Raw genomic sequence first — 23,760 nt, 5'->3', positions numbered from 1 at the left:
AAAGGTAGCTAGAAGAAAACCCTTTTGGGTTTTCTATAGTGTATCAGTCAGGGTTCTCCAGAGAAACAGAACCAACAGTATATATGTATATTCAAATATATGGATATATCTATATGTATGTATGTATCTGTCTGTCTATGTATATTCATTTTAAGGAATTGGTCCACGTGACTGTGGGGCAGGCAAATCTGAGATCCATAGGGCAGGTCGGCAGGCAGGAAATTCTGGTATAAGTGATGCATCCTTTAGTCCAAAACCTGTAGGGGAGTCCGGCAGGCTGGAAATTCCAAGGGGAGTTGATGTAGTCTTGAGGCAGAATTTCTTTTTCTTTCTACAACCTTCAGTTCTTTGCTCTGAAGGCTTCCAAATGACTGGATGAGGCCTACCCACATTATTGAGGATAATCTCCTTTATTTAAAGTCAACTGACTTTAATTACATCTACAAAACACCTCCACAGCAACATCTAGGCCAGGGTTTGGCCAAACAACTTGACACTGCAACCTAGCCAAGTTGACACATCACATTAACTACCACATAGAGTGAATGGTCTCTCATTTTAAAGCCTAATTTCCATTTTTTTCCTTCTCCCTACCTGTTTTTAGAAGAGTGAATCCTTTCAGCTCACTTTTAGGCCTAACTCTTTCTTGGTGGATACTTTTAAAGAAGATGGACCTATCAGAGCCTCAAGAGGATGCAGCCTTTGTCAGAAGGAGTGAGGCTGAGTTGCTTCTGTAACAAAACCACCACCTTTGATGGTAAGACTTGAGGTGGCTACTGGTCTCAGCTTTCTGCTTTAAGGAGTAGTTAAGATATTTGATTGGTTGAGAGGAACCATCAAGTCTAGAGCTGCACTTGTTTGCTTGGCATGCACTCAGCCTCTGTGAACTTCAGACTCTGAGCAATAGAGGAGCACAGGGTACCCAGGTATAAGGTTCAGGAGTCCTCAAGCCCATCTTCATTTCTGTTGCCACCTGCAAGTTCCAAGCTCCCCAAGACCTCTTCAGGTTTGATAATTCACTAGAAAGACTCACAGAGCTCACTAAAAGCTGTTATACTCATGGTTATGGTTATAACCATGAAAGAATACAGATTTAAATCAGCCGAGGAAAGAGGCACATGGGACAAGATCCAGGAATGTTCCTGTGACCTTCCAGTTGTCCTCTCCCAGTCGGGACATAGACAACAGCACTAACTTCTCCCAGCAACATGTGAAAATACACATGGAATATTGTCAAAAGGGAAGCCCATCGGACTTTGGTGTCCAGAGTTTGTTTTGGGACTTGGTGACATAGACACAGTTGACCATGCACATGGCTGACCTTAGTCTCCAGCCCTCCAGGAGGTGGAGCTAGTACTGTGTGACTCAAATCTTCCACTATAAATCACTTTGTTAGCATAGACTATCAGGCATGGCCCAAAGCCCCCAAGTAAACAAAGACATTCTTATCAGACAGGACATTCTAAGGGTGTAGAAATTACCTCCCAGGATCCAAGGGCAAATGCCAGACCTATCTTTGGGGAAGGTTAATACTTTACTGTATAGGAGGGTAGGAGTGGAAATCTACCTAAAAGAGGAGGATGGTTGGGAAGCAGCCTAGGCCCCACAGACTTGGCCCAAAGGCAGGTTACTCTTCAAGGAACCACTAATGCAATAGAGACTCCCGGGGGTGGCCCCAGATAAAGCCTTTCTCAGAATCTTCTTATTTCTCAGCAAATACCATTGTAGAGAAAGAAATTGTGACTTAAACTAGCGGTAGAGTTTGTATACTGTGAGGAAGTGGGAAGACAGTGGAAGTTTTGTCTGGCCCTCTTTAGTATTTTCCAGTGTTGATGCTTTGCCCTCTAGCCATCTTCTCAGCCGGCAGGTTCAATCAGGCAATACAAAACAAGATACCATTAGCAGAATTGCTCACTCTGTTTCAGAATTTCTTGGTAGTTACAGGGAAGGACATAGGTTAATGAGGATTTAGTGTCAAGAAAAAGGCTGAGTTCTATATTAAAATCTCTAAATAAATGTTACATCATTCCTTCTCCCTTTAAGCATCTGGACTACATGGCCATCTTCTGAACTTCAGCTAATTGGATAGTTAGAAGTCTGATTCACAGTGTGATCTAGCATGAAACCACCTACATATTTTAATTCCAAAATTATTCAACAGTGGGACATAAAAACTGACTGAGCCTTGTTCTATTACTCAGAATTAGTCAATGTTAGACTTTAATATGACCAATTATGATTCAAGCCAATTATATAGGACATTACATTTCCATCACAGACCAGTCCTGGATCAATTCCCAGTTTCCAGTCGTTGGGTTTTATTACTGTGATTGGACTTTAGTGTAGCTAATTATAATCCATCAAATCAAACACAATAACAGAACTATCCCTGAGGTAGGAGCTGGTCATGCAGCAGCTTATCGCGGGTAGTTGATAACTAAGGATAAGATGATAGTGGTGCCAGGGAGAAAATCAAACTCTGGCCAAAGGGCTAGAGATAATTGGATAATACATTTAGTAGAATCGGCATTGTAAATAATTACTTAAAATATAACAATCCACATGATTTCTAACAAATTTGTTCAGTCAAAAAACCCTTCCTCATAGGAATGCACTAGTAGCAAAAAGACCAGAATCAGAAGAAGTTTTTCATCTCCCTGGGCTAGTAGACAATGGAATTTGATTTTTTTAACTTAGGCCAATGGAAACAGTGTGATAAAGAGTACTTGGCAACTAGTCCTGGGATCAAATTCTTTGCCTTCACATTGACCTTGTGGTTAGGATAAATCACTTCACTTTACTGAGCCCCAGTTTCTCATCTATCAAACAGATATAATATTTTCCCTACCTACCTTCCTCCATTGATGTAAGGTCCAAATGAGATAGTAAATGTGAATGAAAAAACATAACGTGCTATTATGATACCTGGGAAAGAAAACAAGAACTGCTGTCAGGAAAGAATACTTTTAAAGAAAAAACACAATTCAAAGTCAAATGTAAATGATCATTATATTTGTGTTGTAAGGATCTTTATATGGATCATCAGGTGCAGCAAGGACAGGTGACAACAGAGATGCATGAAAGGAGTTTTTTAGTACTCGTGGGTCCTAGAACAGAGAGGGGCAGCACGCCTCACAGGATCACACAGGAAAACACATCGGGAGAGTGGGCTCAACCAGGCAGCAGCAGAGATTGCAGCAGACCTGGGACTGTGTCATTGTAATGTTATAAGGGTGGAGCTGAGGTGGTTGGTGAATCAGGAGTGGGAATGGGGAGTTTGTACTTGACTCTCACGGGGGTGCAGCGCAAACTCAGGTGGGACACAGGGAGGGGAGGGAGAAGCTGTTTGACTCATATAAGCAGGTGTCAGGGGCAGTGGCTGAGGGACCTAGGATAGGGTCTGAGATGTTGAGGCCTTCTTACAGACAGTGCCAACCCCTAATGCTACTTATGACAGGGTCGGAGATGCTCAGGCAGCATGACAGAGTGAGAAGCCCCTATTTAATTTTAATTTACTACAATATTAGAACAGGTAGACAATCATATTTAGAACAACTACTAAATTGAATTTAGTATAACTCTGATTTTGATCAATATCATAGAAAGCAGACTTCAAAGAAATATTTTCTATTCAGACAGAATAGATTGTGATTATCTCACAGTTGTTTGATTATGGATTTTTTTAAAAAAATCTTCTTTATACGTTTCTGTAGTTTTCAAGTTTTCTCCAATAAATATGTTACCTTTGTATAAGAAAAGATATTTAATCTCTAAAAATAACAAATCACATAGGTGAATCTTCTCACTTTACAAATGAGAAAACTAAGGCTCAAAGAAATGAGGATACTGTTTTACATCTTGTTAACCATCAAAGCCAGTTCTAAATCCAGGCTGCCTGACTCAAAGCCAGTGCTATCTGCATTTCCATCTCTGTGATTATTCATGAGTACAAGGAATTAGGATTGACTTCATTCATTTACTTGTCTTCAAAACATCCCTGTTAGGGACTAGACCCCAGATAGGTAAGGATTTCTGAAAATTCTTATCTCCCACTGTTTCCAGGGGTGATAATGGGAAGAGCTAACAGGGAGGCAGATGGTGACGCTAATTCTTGAGAGAAGAATTGGACAGAAAAAGATAAGCATATAAGAAAGAGGAAGCATGCTGTAAAGGAAGAGGCCCTGATTTAGGAGGTAGATTATCTAATTTCTAGAGTCATTTTCTAATGACTGCCACTAATTAGCTATGTGACTATGGGCAACTTGCTTAATCTCTCTTCTCAGTTTCTTTTTCTAATAGAAAACAGAGGCAGCGAGGAAGAAGCTAATGCCAGATGATCTTCAAGTTTCCTTCAAGCTATAATATTTAAAATGTAGGGCTTTTACCTTAATCACCCGCACACACAAAATGCATGCTAACTAGATGCTTCTCAGAACAAGCATATTTTCATAGACAAAACACAAAGCAAAATCAGTTTTTGCAAAAAGGGCCAAAAATAACAAATACAATGTAAAACCAGTGTTTAAAATGCAAATTACAAGTAGAAAGCAAATAAAAAAATCAGTTAGATAGGAATGCAAAATCCTCTTGCCAAGCAGTTTTAATGGTGAATGGGTTATAATCAGAGAAACTGAGAAGGCAGCATATTGTAGTTTGTGATGCCAAGAAAGTAGTGAGCAACAAAACTCTTTGCAGAGACAAGCATAGTGGAAGAGATGGGGCAAATGATGCCCAACGTCACCTCCTTTGCACACACTCCATCTCAAGCCCTCTTGCCCACCTCTGAGGAAAGCATCTGGGGAGGGGAGCCTGTCCTGTGGCAACATTCCTCTTTGGCCCTTGAGATCCAGGTGTTGGAGGTGGTGGTGGTGATTGAAATGGCACTACCTGCAGTGCTAATGCTTGCAATGTTTTATTTTTGCCTGTGTGTCTCCTAGCCATGGGCAACTCTCACCTATCTTCAGCATCAGAGCTTAGAATTTTCCCTCTTCCAGCCAAACACTCCAGCCTTGCCCCTACCCTTTCCCCCTATCAGCCTGAGGAACTGTAGTCTGGGGACTTCTGTGAGCTTCTGGTAAGACTTACTTCCCTTTAAAAATGTTTTTATTGTTCATCTTCACTGGCTACCTGCCTCAGGTGGGACAGACCTTGAGAAGTGTTTGAGTCTCCAGTGTTTATAAGAGTTCTGGTTCATTTCACCCAAAACTCTTCCTGGAAACTCATTTTGTGGAGGCTGCTTTGTTCAGAGTTGGGGCTTGAGGACGAGGAGAATAAGAAAAGAGAAAAAATAATATGTAGGGGAAAATAATATGTCAGTTATGCTGTATAACAAAAATAAACCATATTTTCCCTCCTTAATCTTCCACCTTCCAATTCTACCATGTAATTCTCTTGCCAGTCTTCCATTCTAAGATTAAAAATAAGATTCTAAAGAAATGCTTAAGGACATAATCACTGTTTTAGGTTCCTAGGCTGCTCAAAGCAATACCATGAAATAGTTAGGCTAAAAAAAACGGGAATTTATTTTCTTACAGTTAGAGTCCGGAAAAATTTCCAAATCACGGCATCATCAGGGCTATGCTCTCTTCCCTAAGACCTGCTGCTGGAAACCCTTGGCTCCTCTTCCATGTGGCAAGGCATATAGCAGTGTCTGCTGGTCTCTCCCTTCTCTTTCGGGTTTCTTTGCTTTCAGCTTCTTGCTTCTTGAATTTTTTTCTCTCTATTCATTCTGTTTATAAAGGACTCCAGTAATAGGATTAAGACCCATCCTGAATGAGGTGGGTCGCACCTCAACTGAAGTAGCCTCATCAGAAGATCATGGGCTTACACCCATAGGAATGGATTAGCTTTAAGGACATGATTTTCTGGGGCAAATAGAGTTTCAAACCACCACAACCACCTACCTAAATTTTCACTTATTTGTAACCAGACCTTTCTGAGTATAGTTTTTTTGTTGTTGTTGTTACTGTTTTTGTTTTGTTTTTTTAGGGGAGCTGGAAAGAAGTTAAGGGCAACATGACAACCACCAAGGACATGAGGTTGTCAGTGGGAGGCGAGATTGGGGTTGAGAAAGATGAATAAGGTTTTGAAAGGTGTTGGCAAGTAACTTATAGCAAAATGGCCTAGGATGTTCCCGGCCTCTGCTTGCTGAAATAGTTCTTGTTCCTATGGATTCATGTGAATGTATCTTCAGGGTGAGCTTTCACGATGTCACCTAACTATGCAAGTCCCTGTAGTGGTGAGTCCAGGTGAACATGCTGACCTAGCAGAAATGGGATCATATGTATCAGTATGAAAAAATGCCCCTGTATATTTCCCACAAGTACTGTAGTTGTAATCCATTTTGTCAGTATAGCGAAGAAGAAATTATGGGTTCTTTGCAGTGTATGATGGCCAAGGAGGAGGAAGCTTAGCAGATGAACCCTGCAAAGTTTTAAATGATTGAAGAAATGGCAATGTTGACTCACCTCATTGAAGTGTCTGTGCTGTAAAACCTCAAGAGGCTCTGTGACCATTGGATAACCTATATATATATGCTTTACTGCTGAAATATGCTAGAAGTCCTACTGGTGATAACCCAGCTCTCACATACATTGAATTTAAGCACAATTGCATGGGGATAATCCTTGAGGAACACTCACTGGGAAAAGGTCTTATCTTAGCATTTCCCAATTTTGTCAAAATTCATGTCCCTTGCCACAGGTTTTCATACTACATCAAGGGTATGAGTCTTGCAGTTTGATAGATCAGTGTCCAAATACCAGCGCTGTTGCTTATTAGTTGTGTGACCATGGGCATGTTCCTTAACTTCTTGAAGCCACTTTATCTGTAAAGTGGGATTATAATGCTAGCCTCTCCAGGGTAGCTGGGAAGATTAAACAAAATTAAATGAAAAAATGTAAGTAAAGGACATAGTTCAGTTCCTGTCATCTAATTACTACTCAATATACTGAAGGATTTTTTTCCCATCATCATTAAATTGATTTACTCTGAACCTATGCAGCAGAAGCAACACTGAGTTGATTAGGCTAAAATGGTGGCATTTGGGACCCACTGCTATAGAAGCCATAGCCTGCAGACAGCTTATTCCTTGGCTCTGATTCACCACATAACTGAGTGATCCATAGGAGCTATTCTCCCCCAGTGCCCTAAAAGTCAGATTCCTTATCTGGCTAAGGCACAGATTCTCCTCTGACCCCAACAGCCTGATGACTGGTTCCCAAAAGCTCTGCAGGCCTGTCCTTAGTGTCCTCTCTGTCTTCAAGAGCTAAATGTATCTGACGTGTTAGTAGTTAGCACATCTCCTGGGGGGAGAGGTAATCCCGGGTCCTGTTGTTACTCTAGCCTGGTTCTGTCTCTTCCTGTTTCAAGTTCCTGCTTTACAAGAATCCAAAAGCACCCCTCTTTTTAGTTCCTTTATAAGTAAATATTTGAGCCAATGTTACCTGACAGCCGAGGAGCTGACAGACCTGGGAGTATTTCTAATCTATTTTCTGGTGCCTTTTCTTGATCTTCCCTCAGACATATTCAGGTCTCTTCTGTGTGACCATAAACCCTTAGAAGTGGCTTTCAGTGTATCAGAAAGAAGTCCTGCCTGCCTATAAAGGGGAAGGATGATCAGAGGCACCCCCACACCTCTTTGCTGTGCCAATAATGCCTTTCAGGATATGCTTCACAGAAAGTAGCTGACCTACAAAATGAAAAGCAAAAATATCTGATCTACTTTTCTCTGTCACTAAGAGTCGCTTAGGCATTATGAGAAGAGCGTGGCCTTTGCAGTTACCTAATCACTTGGAGCCTTCATTACTTTCTGGATAAAATGTGGGCAAAATTGCGCCACCTCCTAGGATGATGGGGATTATTAGCTTCTCACATGAAATTAAGTCAGATAATGCATTTAAAGAGCCCAGCGCAGTGGCTAGTCCAGAGTAAACCCCTGTTGATGTCAGCAATAATTACATAAAGCACCTGCGATAGTGTGTGGTACAAAGGAGTTATACTATAGTTATTATTACATCATAATCCCTAAAATACTTAAAATGGCAAAAAAAAATGTCAACCATCAGTTGAAAAGGAAATAGGTTTAAAATTTATATGTTCTTATGACTGGCATAGATAGGGGCAAGAGAAAATCTATTTTACTCTGTACCATTTAAATGTTTTATTTTTTTTTCCTAAATGTAAATGGAGAAAATTCTTTCCCTTGTGTCTGACTATAAACATTAGCCAAGGAAATTTTGAATAAGTTCATGCCAATCTGTAGAAGCTCTGGCATAAGAATATACTGACATTTTCCTTTCTTTCGTAGAACAAGAGAATCAGTCTGTTCTCTTCACATTGTTTGCCTTGCTTTTACATTTTGGCCAGTAGCGGTAATGTCAATGGAAACAGACACCTGCATTTCACTGAGAATAATACTCAAATCTGCTGTCTTTAAATTGTATGTTATTTAGACACAGAATACATTCTAGACAAAAAATGAGTTATTTAGGAAATTGTCATAACACTTTAGTCAATGATAATTCCAAATATAGGGTCCCCTAGACTCCCTCCACCATTTTAGGAGATCCTTTAGAACCCACAGTGCACACACTGGTCTTAATCAAGTTCTGGTGGAGAGAGCACCACTGGCCCAAATCATCACCTTCAAAGGCCTCTGGACTGGCTGATTAGGCAGAGGAGCCAAAGGTCCAATGAATATGACCATGGAGCAGATAACTTGCTGTTGTGGGCAGCCAGTTTGGGCAGGTGGTATGTTAAGTAGTAGGAACCAAAAGACAGTGAGATTTGGAGAGACAAGAAAAGGGATGAGAAGGGAGGGAAGGAGAGGACCTCAGTAATATTAGTTCATATGTTAATTTTGATAGAAAGAGAACTGGCAGGTCAGGTGAAATGTCAGCATAGTGGCTAAGGGAATCAGCTGATCTCCAAAAGGATTTGAAGTGCTTTAGTTCTTGGCCTTCCTATACAATGACGAAACCACCTTGTATGCTGGACTTTTCATTGGCTTCAGCCATCCTGAGAAGAATCATAAGGTGCCAGAATCTTGCAGTGAGAGGGGAAGTTAGAGTTTAGCTCTTTGCAGAGAGGATAGACATGTTCTCCAGAGTTTTATATAGATAAGGGCAGGCTTTGACTGTAGGATGATTTGGGTGATGAGGCTATAAATTCACTGCTGTATTTTTCCTGTATTTTAAAGTAAAATGGTTATCAAAGGTAAAGGGGAGGCAAAAAACCCTACACCTGGTGAAATAATTGGTAAGCCTTCTTCTGAGGAGAGAGTTGGACTTGGCTGTGTGGTAGCCTTAATAAGTGAAAATCTCTTGAGCAACTGGTAGTGAGGACCCCTGTCTCTAATTAGTAGAGGGGGCTCTCCTGCTTTTTGTTAACAGGACCATGAGGAAGAAGCTTCTTGATTTTACAAAAGTCCTTGTTTATTCTCAATTCCTGCTATTTTCCAGCCTGAGATAGCCTTCTCCTTTTCCTGACCAACTAAATATCTACATCTCCTTCAAGTCCCATCTTAAGTTCCACTTTTCATATAACCCTCCCTGCTTGCCTTACCCTATATGGTCAGAATTATTTAACTTTCATTGCACTTATAATCCAAACCAGTTAACTGTGTCATTGACTTTCCAATCACAGTAGAGAATCTGATGCTGGAAAGACTGTGAACGCCAAACATGTTATACAGTATTTTGCCACCATCGCAGCCATGGGTGAATCCAGGAAAAAGCTGACAAGTGTTCGTGGTACCTTGCTTTATTTATCTTAGCAGGAAAGGTGAGGTGGCCCTATCTACTGGGACAGGGAGGCTGAGCCCTGACCACTTTGGGGGAGTAAGGAGAGGACAAGAGCCACAGAACAGGTAGCAAACCATAGAAAAGTCTTTTTTCCATCTTTCCTTTATCTCCTGATAAGGATCAGCAAGTGCTCCAAAGCAGCAACCTGGAAAACAAGAAATGGCATGGTTTGATTTCTATCTGCTTCCAGGGGCATTTACTGGCCTGGCCTTCATTGGCTGGACACTCTGAGAGTTCAACTCTTAATTATATGGCCCCTCAAGACCCATACCATCTTACCCAAGGGCTACAGTTATCAGTGCCTTGATGGCCACTTTTGATATATCTGAATCCCTTTGGCTACCATTTGATGTCAGACTCCCACAAAAGAATGTGCCAAGAGAAGTCTGCTTCCTTCACACCTAACTTCTGGATCAAATCTCAAATGCCTGATGGACATACCCTCAACTTTAGTCACATCCTAGATTCTGAAAAGTTTTACCTTCTCCTTTTCAATTCCTTTTAGCCTTGGTGATTTTTAATTTAGTTTACTTCATTTAGCTCCATTAACAGCTTAGTGGACTTTATAATAATTTGAAGATAACTAGACCATGAAATTTAGTAAACAAAATAAATTAGGTATTGCTGAGTCGAACTAAAAGCCAATTTTATTGAGCTGTTAGGGCCTCTTTCTGTATCTGATATCATTAGCTTGTTTTTTAAATTTAATTCTGGATGTTTCCTTCTGTCTTTGCAAAGTAGGAAGTATATCAAAATAGCAATCTGATCCAATTTTCAAACTCTGGTAATTTTCTTTTCCAATAATCACATTCCTGAATTTGATTAATTTTTTTAGGTATCAATGAACTTTATTATTCAGAAGATATAACTTCATTTTTACATATATTTTAGGTTTTGGTTTGTGTGTTTACTTGCTTGGTCTAGCCATTGAGTCTGGGATAAGAAAGTAGCTTTTATAATGGCCCATTAACAGCAATAATAACAAAGATATGATAAGAAAGCCCTAATAATAAAGCCCATGTCAAATAATCTGCTGTCCATCTGTGGTTACCTAGATTGAACTTTGGAGCACATATTATGCAGGTTAATGCTTCTGCTCACTCCAGCTAGGCTGTGCCCTATCCACTTTGGGCATCTTTGTACTAGCCACTAAACAGGAGCAAGGATGAGACCAGAGTAACAGAGTTAAGGAAACATAGCTTGATTTCTTATGTTCCTTTTTATTGTTTGAAAAAGAATATATACTTTGTTAGTATCAGACAATATACTTTAAAAATTTAACATCACTTTGTTTTTCATTTAACAGTCTATTATTTGATTGTATAACAACTTACTTAACAGTCCCCATTATTAGAGATTTAGACTATTTTTAGTCTTTCATGAAAATACATAACACTTCCGTGAAAATCTTTCATCACATAGCCCTTTAGCCTATTTGAAAAACAGTAGACCCATGAGATTTGGAAGGGATACAATTGTAAATCTCCAAATTCTTAAATACTATGCTGTACTATACCATAAATTGTATCCTTGAGGCTGAATGGAAAATAACAAAGCCATGCTGCAACATAGGTTCTGGGTGGTCATTCAGGCTTACTCTGTATAAATGACCTGTTTTGGCCCATCAGCCTGAGCATACATGGTTCAAATTCATGACCAATATACCACTGCAACTCGCTGCTTGGTGTGGAACTCTAAAATTATTTAGGAATAGTAGCAAACAAAAATATAATAATATCAAGATTCTCCTGTATTATCTTAGGATAAATTTCCAGGTATGAGAATTACATGGGAAGAGGAGATCAACAATGGGAGAACATATGGAATTAATAGACTACTTTTATTTTGTTGTGTGTGTGTATTTTGGTAAATAGCCATTTTCTTTTCCCACACAAGCTTATGCCAACCAAAAAGAAGCAGTGCAACATGTATTCATAGAAAGGCAGTCTCTCTCATCTATTTTTTTGAGTTCCCATTCTAAAATAACAGTTTATAGCCAATATTTGGAAGCAGCTTTTGGATACTGGTTTTCAGAGCAAGAAGGGTTTGTTCTGGAGATGGAGGATTTGCTACATTACAGAGTTCTGCAAAAAACTTTATCAACTGTACTCTTCTTGCATAAATCTCAGGAAACTGTAGAAGATCAAATCATGCAAATGAATGCTATCTTGGAAGCATTTGGAAATGTCAAAACCCTGAGAAATGACAACTCTTCTCATTTTGTAAGTAGTATGAGTCAGCAGTGTATCAGTCTTTTATTTTTAAGCTAATGGTAAAATTAACGTCTGAGCACGTAAGTACCAAAAAAACAAAAGTTTCTAGAACATCAAAGAAGGTTCTTTATTAAAGTCAATAATGTTACCTTTTCACCAGGTTCATCACTAAAACAATTGAAACTACATGTAAATATGTGTCTGAGAAGCTTCTACTATTTGATCAATTTCAGGAAGAAAATATTTATCTTAATACTCTCAAATTCCTTTCCACTCCCTGTAGAGAAGCTCACCCAGAAAATTACAATAATGCCTATTTTTTTTTTTATTTTACACATTTGAAAGTGCTTTCTCCTTCGTAATTTCTTATACCCCTTAAAATAAGTAGGCTACTATAATTTACTACTATAATTATTGTTTCTGTTCTTGCTTATGGACCCCTACTCCTGAATATTTTTCATTGGGGACTTTTTTATTGGGAGAAAGTATTTTTTAAGGTAGGTTTTCATAACTAGCAGACCCACGACAGAGGAAAAATTTGCATTTCAAAACCTAGTTTCACAAATCCATTTTATTCCAAGAGTGAGAAGCCAGGGAGCCACTATATAATTTACAGGGAAATTTGCAGAAGGCTTCTTGGTTGAATTTCTGGGCATAAGGAAGGAAGGAAGTAGGGAGGGAGGGTTGGGAAGAAGGGAGGAGAAGGAAAGGGAAAAGGGGTCTAAAAAATCAAGGAATCCAGGTTACATTCTTTCAACTAATACAATTTATGTTTGCATGAATATATATACACACGGATACATGTACACATATATTTGTATGTATAAATGTACAAATGTATATATATGCATGTACGTGTATGCATGTGTATGCACGCACATTTAAACCTATCTCCAGTTCAGGATTTGTTCTAGTCTTCCCTCTTTCCATGTTTGCATCATCTTTCTCTAATAGTGAGAAACCTGTTTGCCATGGGCCTAACTTTTTAACTTAATTACTCACTCACCCTATATGTGGCCAACGAAGCTGCTGCCTGCTCTGATGCCCTCCTCACTCTGGCAGCCTCCTCCAGGTTGCCTTCCACTCTGCTCCCATGCCCTTCTTCCGCAGGCTCTAGCTGCAGCTGGTTGCTTCTTCACTGCATCTGTCATTCTGGTTTGGGCCCTTCTGCCTCTGGGCAGCCTTTTGGTACCACTAGAACCTGCCTTATGGCTTCTAATTGAGAAGGAAGGAACAAAGGAAGGAGGGAGGGAGGGAAGAAGAAAAGACGGAAGAAGGGAAAGAGGGAAAGAACCTCAACTATTATTTATGCCAAAGTAGTGTTTTGTGGACATAAATCAGGTCACTTCATTCCTTTGCTTAAATCTTTCCAATGTCTTCTGAGCACACATAAAATAAAATCCTATTCTTTACTGTGTTCTACATGTCTTCCATGATACAGTACCTGTCTGCTTCTTAGACTCTATTCTATGCCCCCTTTTCTCTTGCTCACTAAGTTCCAGCATAACTTGCTTTTCTTTTGGTTTCAAAAACTTGACAAATTCGTTCCTACATCAGCGCCACTGCATTAGCCACGTAACCAGTAGAATTTAAGCTCCATAAGAGTAAGGGCCATGTGTGTGTTTTCAGTGTGTTATCCCCAGTGTGTAGCACAGTCCCTGGAGCATAGTAGATGCTCAACAAATGTTTGTTGAATGAATGAAAGAATAGGCTAAGCAGATTTATTATTTTTCGCATTTTTAGATAAGAACTCTGAGGCCCAGGTATCTCCAATAATGCACAGAAGAATACACTGCTAGCAACTGGCAGATCTGGGACTAGAAGCCAGACCATCCAATCCTTCTGGCCCCCTCCAGACATCAACTGATGCCATCTCAAACCCATGTCTCTTTTTTTTTTTTTTTTTTGCTTTTTGGAAAGTAGTCATTTCAAGGATACTGAGGTAATGAAGCCATTGCTGCTGTTTGGAATGTTTGAATGGAAGACTGTGTTCTGTGTCCACCTAGGGCAAATTCATCACAATGTGCTTTGGTGCCAGAGGCAAGCTGTCATCTGTGTACATGGATATGTGTAAGCAGCCATTGAACTATCTGGTTAGTTTTCTTCTATGTGTACAAGAATATCTCGGTATGAGTCTTTGGACATTTCTCATCATCTAGATTTGCTTGAAAAATCCCAGGTGATTTTCCAGCAGCCCGAAGAGAGAAATTACCACATAGTATACCAAATTCTGTCTGGAAAAAAAGAACTTCAAGGATTCTGGAGCTGAGAGTCATTCCAAAATCAGAGACAGAAGTCAGATTATAGTAGCTGAAAAACTGATGTTTAGTAAGACCCTTAGCCTTTTTAGATCTCAGTTTATTCATCCAAAATATTAAGGAATTGCACTGCATGCTCTCCAAAGTTCTGGAATTTTATATGGGTAGAGAGTAAATGACAACACTTTTTTTTTTCTTCCAATTTGGTAGCAAAAGGAAGAAGAGTGTTTGGAGATGGGTAGAAGCCCAGCAGAATTAAATGAATTTTTCTAACGTCTATCCATCTATCTATCTGTCTATCATCTCTCTACCACACCCACACCCATATACACATCCATGAACACTCATATATAGATGAGTTAAAGCCTTAGATAACAATTTAAGGACTTAGCACCAAATAGTTGGTGCAGACAAGAGACATCCCCATGGTGTGTGGTGGTCAGTGTGAGCTCCACAAAGAGGGAGGAATTGGGGATGGGATATGAAGAATGGGCAGGGGATTAATCAGACAGAGTGAAGAGTGGAGGGTATTTCCAGTAGAAGGAGCAGTGCACACAAAAGTGGGAAAGGACAAGGCAAGATCAGGGAACCGAGACACTGGGTTGACTGGAGGAAAAAAATTGTACAGAGGAATAGTGAATATTTATTATGCAGTAATTTTTATCCACTGATAGTTTCTGAACTCAGGGAGTTGGAGGGGATGTGTGTTTGTGTGTATGTGTGTGTGTGTGTGTGTGGGCGCTTATATGCTGTGGATGGGGTGGGATAGTAGGAGGTCATGATTTGTGAAGGGCAGAATATAGGGTGATTAAGCTGGTGTGATGGGCAGAATGGCCTCGAGGCATAAATACTAGAGGGAAGCAATGGTAATACTCCTAGTATGAGATAATGAGATATTTATCGAAAGGTAACGCTGGTGGGAATTGGGGAAAAGGGGTTGGATTCATGGTAGAATAGACAGGTCTTGGCCAACAGTTGAATGTAGGAATGAGGAAGAGTGATGAGTCAAAAACACTCCCAAGTTCTGTGGTTTCACTAGGATAATGGTAGTCCCATGAACAGCAAAAACAAAAGCAGATTGTGAGGTAAGATAATGAATTTCATGTGTTCATTCAACAAATTTTATTGTTCAACTGCTATGTGAGTGCCAGGCACTAGTTTAAACATAAGGGATAGAGTGGTAAACAATGCAGACAAGGTCTCTATCCCTATGGAGCTTACATTTTAATGTGGAAAACAGGCATCAAACAAATATACAAAGAAATATAATTTGAGATAGTGGTAGGGCCGTAAAGAAAGAAAGTAGAGTGAGGAGATAGAAAGAACCAGGGTGGTAAGTAGCGGGGTTATATTTTACATGAAATGGGCAGGCAAGTTCTCTCTGAGAAGGAAATATTTTTGCAGACTCCTGACTGAGTGAGAGAGCGGGCATGCAAAGATTTTTAGTAAGTTTCAGGTGGGGGAACACTGAGTGCAAAGGCCCTGGGGCAGAAATGTATTTGGCTTATTCTTGGAAAAGCAAAAAGGCCATTTTTGGTGGTGGTGTGGAGAGGGCAATATAGAGTGAGGTAGAATGGGCCAGACATGCAGAACCTTCCAGGCCGTGGCAGAGTTTAAATTTTATTCTAAGTGTTGTGGGAAGTTATTGGAAAAGGAGAATGACAATCTCACATGATTGGGTGGTAAGCTATTGAGGACAGCAGCACTCTATAGGAAGTGATGTGGGATGGGATCCCAGATCCAGGTTAGGAAATGGGGAATATTTTCCCCAGTACATCACACTAAGATTAAGCATAGTGTAAATCTGGCAGGGTGTTGGCTACATAGTCTCCAACTCTGAAGTGACCTTATTAGATGATGAAAGCATCTACAAACTGGGCAGATGTTTTCACCAGGGGTGTAGTTGGTGATATACACAGTCTTCTCCTCCTTACTTTTTCTGTATCTTTGCTAGAAATGGTGTTTTTTTTTGTTTGTTTTGTTTTGTTTTGTTTTTTTGTTGTTTTGTTTTGTTTTGTGTTGTTGACATGAACTTCTAAGCTGAGCAGGCCATTTGACACAGAGTGTCTAACATGGGTACCAGCTGTGACCTCAAGGTTTTTTTTAGGGGGTGGGGGGCATCTCTATATACTAATAGAGCCATCTAAAGGCTTTGGGCTCCTATGGAAAGTTCAAATTTATCGTGAATTCATTTATCTTTTGAGTCCATGGGGGCTGCTGGGACAGATCACTGTGCAAAGCCTGACATCTGGTGGTCCAACTTGGGTATTGGCAATCTGCTCGATTTGGGGACCCATTGTAATTCTTTGGGAGCATTTTAAGATGATCTGGAACTCCTTTCATCCATGTTCACCAAAGAAGAGCTTCAGAGTGACCAGAGGATTGATATATGAAGGTGCATCTTAGTAATATGAGAATTATGACCAAATTTCTTAAAATATGATCATATTGTACATACTACAAAAGACTAAAAATTGGAAAATCAGCTGGGAGGAAATGAGAAAATGGGGTGATATATTATCCCAGAGCCAGCCTCATATGGTCTCTACATGACCTGAAACTCCCCTTCTCCCCTTTCTGCTCAGTTATGTCTGACCTGTATTCAGGCATAGCTAAGACTCACATCTCTGTGCCCCCAGATATGGCTCAAAATTCTATAGCACTTAATGTCATCTGTACAGCTTGGTCCTGTGTATAGCGTTCTTTTTCTCTTCTTTCGCTTTTCTTATATTTCTGTTTATTTATTGTATCTCTTCTTCCTATTCAACTGGTGTATAAACTCCAGGAGGAAATGTCAGGGAACATATCCTTCCTTGTCTCTTGGATTCTTTGATGCCTTGCCTACTGACCTGAGAACTCACTCCATAAAATATGTGACAAAAATTCATAGTGGTTGTTGCCAAGAGATGCACCTGGGTCTACTGGAGAACTGAGGGCCTCTGGGGAAGAAACTCTCAGCATCTGGATCTCCTACTCTGGAGCATATCCAGTTGTATCCCTTTTACTCATTAGGTGTCTCTTTAGTCTCATATCTTTACTCCCTTTCTCCCCAGTGGTTGTTAGGAGACACAGGGTATACTTCTATGGTTGTGCACACCGTGCAGTGCTAACTGCAGAGGATGCTATTCAAACTGTGGGCTATGTGAATCATTTCCCTGGAGTTGGGCAGTGCACCACCTCTTCAGCTGTACGTGGCACCTCGGAGGAGCAGGTAACTGATGGGTGATGCAGTATAAGGGGCACTAGCTATAGAACTTTATTTGTAATTCCAAACTTTTTTGGCCCATTATCAACATCACCCCTTTTCATACTGAGCACAATTGAGTCTTGGACAATATTCAGTTCTGCAGTAAGCAAAATTTAGTGTTAGGATGACAAATAAAACAAAGCTTTGAATGATTAAATGCTCATTCTTTTTTTTTTTCAGAAGTCAGTAAAACTTGATTCGCTTCCATTCTTATGCCATTAACAGAAAACTGGAGTAAGAAAAAATGTTTTATGTTACAAAGATAAATGGCCTCTTTACCCAGAGATCAGAACCTCAAAGGACAATGGGGAAGATAAAGTGCCCTCCCCCACACCCCCTGAGCTGACCCTTCTCATCTTAAAGACAAAGCCTTCAGTCCAGGGGCAAGGGGCCCTGAGTGAGGCCAATTCAAGGTGAGGGCCAAGAAATCAAATTAATCCATTCCTGTGATATAAAGTCAAACAGAAGCTACACCAAGGCTCAACTGCCTGTATTTTACAGAACGCAGGAACCAGGCAGCTACTCATAAAAAAAACAAGATTCATTTCAGGCACAATTAAAAAAAATTTTTTTTTTGTTTTGTTTTTAAATCAGTAAAAGAAACTGGGTCCTAGAAGCTGCAGTGATTTAAGCAGCAGCAAGTTTGTGCATTTGTCCTTTATGTTCATTTAAATACATTTAAATTATCACACTGCTGGCACACCTCATTTGCATGAAATTCTGCACCAAACAAACTACTCTGGAAGATAATTTTCACTGAAACCTAACTGAACTTCGTTAAGTGGTCTGTGACAAGATTATAAATGACATGAAAAATAACATTTTAACATTTGGCCATCAACTTAAGGAAATGGTTTGCCTATACAAATTGTTTAATTTTTTTTAATTTTAAAAGGTAATGTATTCTACCCTCATACCGTCTTCAGAATTAAAGCACAATGAACAGGAAAGAAAAGAATGCAACTGAATGCTAAGGCAGAACATCTTGCCAGAAGTAATTAAGGTAGAGTATACACTAAATATTGAGTGCAGAATTTCATAGGGCCAACAAGATAACAGTCTATATTTTTCACTTACACAGGTGAAGTGGATTTTGCAATTACCAGTTGCGTTTAAATGCACCAAATAAAGCTCCTAAAATTGATACTGTAAGTTGCCACTTTAAGTTTTCCAGGCTGCAATTGTGCATAATTTTAAAATGGTTTTCTTAAATTTATTTTTTTTTTAAACATAAAACAAGGAAGGTGTTAAAACTGGTGTAATTGTTCAATAGAATAAGTATTACAGATTTGGGGAGGGATGAAGAGGGAGATATTCAGAACCCTTCACCAGAATCCCCACAACTTGATCATAGTGGATTAATGATGTGCTTTGTGGATGTGGTTAGTCGATGACACCAGCTTGATGGATCTTTCTTTCTGCACCAAATCCCACTGAGTTATTTGGTCCCCTTGGCTGACAAAGAACCATTAGGTGAGGTAAATGCTCATTCTTAATGGGTTCTTTGCATCTCCCACTGGAAGGTATGCTCTAGAAATGAACATGCACAAAGGCTGGGACCTTTACTTTTGGAACTGTAAAGTAATTGGCTTTGTCCTTCAGCATCCTCTTATCTCACCTCTCTATGCTGCTTATCCTGGCCCTTCCCTGACAAGCTCCTCCTGTTTTCTACTTGCCCATAGCCTGTTCAGAATCTTCTATGTGGGCACTTGCTGGCCTGGAAAGCTTCTCTGACCCTAATAGTGCACCATAAAAATATTTTCACCTTGTATTCCATTCTCTTAGGGCCTTTTCTCTTGGTAGAAATGGAATTAATTAAACTAATCCCTGCTTCCTTGATATTCCTCTGAGATAACCTCAAGCCTCAACCTAATTAAAATTCATTGTTCCTTGAGAATAAATTTTTATAAGACCCAGTGGGGATGATTTTTTTGAGCAAAAGGCCTCTCAGAGTTCCTCCAACACTCATGAATTTAGGCTGAGTAAAGGAAACTTTCCTTGGCCTCTACATTCTTAAGAACCACCGCTTCATATTGAGTGCATCTGCTCCAGGGAATGGTTAGGCCAGGCAGCAGCCGTACTTCTGGTTGTAAGGAGGCCAGAGAAAGCCCATTCGGTGTGGTTACTGCTTACTAGAAATGAAGCATCTGAAAGCAGAGGCATGCTGAGGGAGAAGTGTATATGTAGTGCTTGGGTCTGCCATTTTGCCTTACTACCAACCCTCTCCTGAATCTAGACTCTTTCCTTCCCCTGGTCCTCTATACCTCTGGGCACACGGTGCTCTTCAGCCCTGCTCTGTGTCTCTTGGTGCTTGCTCCAATTGTTGAGCATGCTTGGATTGCAGTAAGATCCTCCCTCTGTCCATGACAAAGTAGGAAATGGAAACTCGTGATAGTTATAGATACAGGTTTGGATAGTTGGAAACACTGGAGGCAATATTCTAAATTCAATTTATCATTAATTTGATCCTTGGCAAGTAGTGAGACTTCCTAGGTCACTGTTTTCCTGTATTCAAACTAAAGAAAATAATGTCAAATACCTCACCTTTGAGAATCATTACCAGGATCAAAAATGACATAATAAACATGATAGTAAAATAAAAAGTATATGAAGAGTCATGATTCAGAATTCTTTAAAAGGTAATTCCCAGGAGTGCGGAAGTGTTGGACTTCCTCACCTGGACTGATACTGATGTTGTCACAAATATTAGGACTGATGATTTGATGTGCTGAGCCCTCAATCATGGGACTTTCCCTTATAAAGCTCATTACTGCAAAGGAGAGGCTAAACTTGCATATAATTGTGCCTAGGAGTCTCCCCCTGAGTACCTCTTTGTTGCTCAGATGTGGCCCTCTCTCTCTCTCTAACCAAGCCACCTCGACAGGTGAGCTCACTGCCCTCCCCCCTATGTGGGACCCGACTCCCAGGGGTGTAAATCTCCCTGGCAACGCAGGATATGACTCCAGGGATGAGTCTGGACCCAGTATCATGGGATTGAGAATGTCTTCTTGACCAAAGGAGGATGCGAGATGAAACGAAATAAAGTTTCAGTGGCTGAGAGATTTCAAATGGAGTCAAGAGGTCACTCTGGTAGACATTCTTTGCACTATATAGATAACACCTCTTAGGTTTTAATGTATTGGAATAGCTAGAAATAAATTCACGAAACTATCAAACTCCAACCCAGTAGTCTGGACTCCTGTAGACAACTGTATAATAATATAGATTACAAGGGGTGACAGTGTGATTGTGAAAACCTTGTGGATCATACTCCCTTCATCTAGTGTATGGATGGATAAGTAGAAAAATGGGGACAAAAACTAAATGAAAAATAGGGTGGGATGGAGGGGAATGATTTGGGTGTTCTTTTTCACTTCTATTTTTTATTCTCATTCTGATTCTTTCTGATGTAAGGAAAATGTTCAGAAATAGATTGGGGTGATGAATGCATAACTATATGGTGGTACTCTGAACACTGGATTGTACACCATGGATAACTGTATGGTATGTGAATATATTTCAATAAAACTGGATTAATTTTAAAAAAAAATTAAAAAAAAAAAAGGTAATTCCTAGGAAAGCAATCTTGATAGGTAGATTTTTTTTAAATGAATCAGCCAATCAAAACATTCACTCAACTTAAAAACACACAGCAGCATTTCCTGCACTGTTCAGGTGTGTGATTCCTGTAGGCTCCCTAGGGAAAGGAACATACATTATTGTTGTATCCTTACTTCCTCTGGCATAGGCCAAGGTCAGATAAAAAGTTTCAGTGTTTTTACTTGAAAGACTTGGAGATGACGTCTGCATTTGAGATGTTAGGGAGGTGAATGAAAGGCTATCATTACACCTTTACCTTGTCTGGGTGGGGATGGTGACAGTCACTAACATACGGAACCACAAAGAGCAATAGGTTCAGGGCAGACGTGGCAAACATCATGGCTTGATTTTGATAGTGCTGGGTTTGAGCCACTTATGGGCCATCCACATGGAAATGGCTGATGGGATGTTGGAGATTTAGATCTGGAGCTCAGAAAGGAACTGTAGATTTGGGAGTCATCAGTAAAGCCATGACTGAACCTCATAGAGGAATGTAGAGAAGATATTGACCTTTAGCATCATAACTGTATCTGCCACTGCTGATTACTCCCTCCTCCTTGAAAGTTTCTCCCCTTGGCTTCTATTTCCACTTCCTTTTTTCCCTTCTAAACCTCTGTGTCCTTCTCTGTGGTTTCCCTCCCCTCTCACTGAGCCCATGACTTGAGAGTGCTCTGGACTCAGACCTTGATCAGTCCTGAAGTGATTTCGTCTAGATGGATGGTTATAAGAATCATTTATATCTGATGACTTCCAAAGGTTTATCAGGAGTCTAGACTTCTCTTCAGTATTCCAGACTCAAAGTTAACTGTCTCTTTTGTATCTTCACTGGGATGTTTAACAGGCGTCTCAAAATTAATGCACCTAAAATCTAGTTCTTGAACTCCACTCTCCCAGATCTGCTCCTGTCACATTATTTCCCACATCAGTTGAAGGGAACTCCATCCTTTCAGTTGCCCAGGCTCAAACCCTTGGAGTTATCCTTGGTCTTCTCTTTTTCTCACCTCTTTTTCATTTGATCCATCAGCAAATACTGTTGACTCTACTTTTAAAATCCGGGATATAACCACTTCTTAACATCTCTATGGTTATTATCCTGGTCAAATGCACCATCTTCTCCCTCCTGGACTACTTGACTGATTTCTGTCTGGTATTCCTGCTTTGGTCTTTGTCTCTGTATTTTCAACACAGCATCCATGGTGAAAAGTCAGATGATGTCACTCCTCCTCTCATAACGGTTCAGTGGTTTCCTTTCTCACGTAGTGAGCAAATCCCCACGTCCTTACCATGCCTGCCTGGCCTGCAAAGTGCTTTGATCTGGCTTCCTGTTGTCTCTCTGACTTCATGACCTATTACTCACTCTCTCCCTGGCTTACCTCCTCCTTGACTCACCTTAACCACTCAAAATGCCAGGCAAGCCCCACCTCAGGACCTTTGCACTGCCTCTTTTCTTTTTCTGGAACACTTCTCCCTTACTTATCTCCATGGTTCTCTCCCTCAAGTCTTTCAGGTCTTAACTCAAATGTCACTTTGTTGAAGCCTTCCCTGGTCACCCTACTGAAAATTTAAAACTGCAACACTCCATCTCCAATGCTTTTTATTCCCATGTCCTGTTTTCTTTTTCTCCATGGTGCCTATCACCATCTTACTGTCATATATTTTTGTATATTTTACTGATTTTGTTTACTTCTGTCTCCTCCTGCTTGAATATAAGCTTCAGGAGGGCAGGATTTTTTTTCTTTTTCACTGATGTATCCTTGACACCTACAATAGTGCCTGGCACATTATTGAACTTCAACAAATATTTGTTGGTATAAAATGGGGAAGTAAGGCATGAGAAAGAACATAAGGAGATTCCCGAGGAGGATCAATAATTAAGGGACTTTGGAATCACCATCCAAATAAATACTTAAAAAAATTTGTGTGGATCATATTTCTTTATTTTTATAGTATATACATTATACCTCACTGCAGCATGATTTCCTTTGGGCCAGCCCATTTTTAAAAATTAACTTTTATAAAACAGATTTCTTGAAGTATTATTGATATAAAATAAACTGCATATATTTGGTAAGTGTTGACATATGTATATACCTGTGAAATCATCAACACAATTACGATAAGGAGTCATAACCATCTGAAAGTTTTCTTGTAACCTTTTATTATCCCTCCCTACTGCCTCCCCTCACTCCCTTAAGCTAAAATTCCCTCCCCCCTCCAATCCCCAGGCAACCTGTTACTAATAGGCTAATCTAATAGGCTATCTGTTACTACAGATTAATTTGCATTTTCTAAACTTTTATGTAAATAGAATTATACAGTTTGTACTCTTTTTGTCTGCCTTATTTCACTCTCCATACTTATTTTGAGATCCATCCAAGTTGTAGCATCTAATAATAGCTCATTCCTTTGTTTTCTGAGTCATAATCCATGTATAGATTATATTAATCCATTTAACCATTGATGGACATGTGAGCTGTTTCCAAATACAGTTGCTATGAACATTTGTGTGGTCCAATTTCTTTGTCTCTGAGATATGGGGGTTCAGAACAACAGATCTTCACTTCATGGAGAGATAAACAGGAAAATAAGATCACTTCAACCAATTTCAGTGGGAGCAAGTGTTAGGTAGTAAGAGGTTA

At 39.8% G+C, this 23,760-nt stretch overlaps 1 protein-coding gene across 1 annotated transcript in view; it reads left to right on the top strand.

The window, feature by feature from the left end:
- The first annotated feature begins 653 nt into the window (after positions 1 to 653).
- The window catches only part of MYH15 (myosin heavy chain 15), a 132,528-nt gene continuing 109,421 nt past the window's right edge, over positions 654 to 23,760 (top strand). Inside the window, 9 exon segments of the mRNA XM_037812077.1 lie at positions 654 to 733; positions 6,356 to 6,529; positions 7,524 to 7,642; positions 7,645 to 7,680; positions 8,312 to 8,339; positions 9,649 to 9,749; positions 11,943 to 12,025; positions 14,023 to 14,086; positions 14,176 to 14,269. Of these exon segments, the coding sequence (XP_037668005.1) occupies positions 669 to 733; positions 6,356 to 6,529; positions 7,524 to 7,642; positions 7,645 to 7,680; positions 8,312 to 8,339; positions 9,649 to 9,749; positions 11,943 to 12,025; positions 14,023 to 14,086; positions 14,176 to 14,269 (764 nt within the window). The 5' untranslated portion in view covers positions 654 to 668.

The sequence above is a fragment of the Choloepus didactylus genome, chromosome 1, assembly GCF_015220235.1.
Source record: "Choloepus didactylus isolate mChoDid1 chromosome 1, mChoDid1.pri, whole genome shotgun sequence".
In the NCBI taxonomy this organism is placed as follows: Eukaryota; Metazoa; Chordata; class Mammalia; order Pilosa; family Megalonychidae; genus Choloepus; species Choloepus didactylus.
Note: the sequence above shows the minus strand (reverse complement) of the source record. Positions and strands in the feature narration are given on the sequence as shown.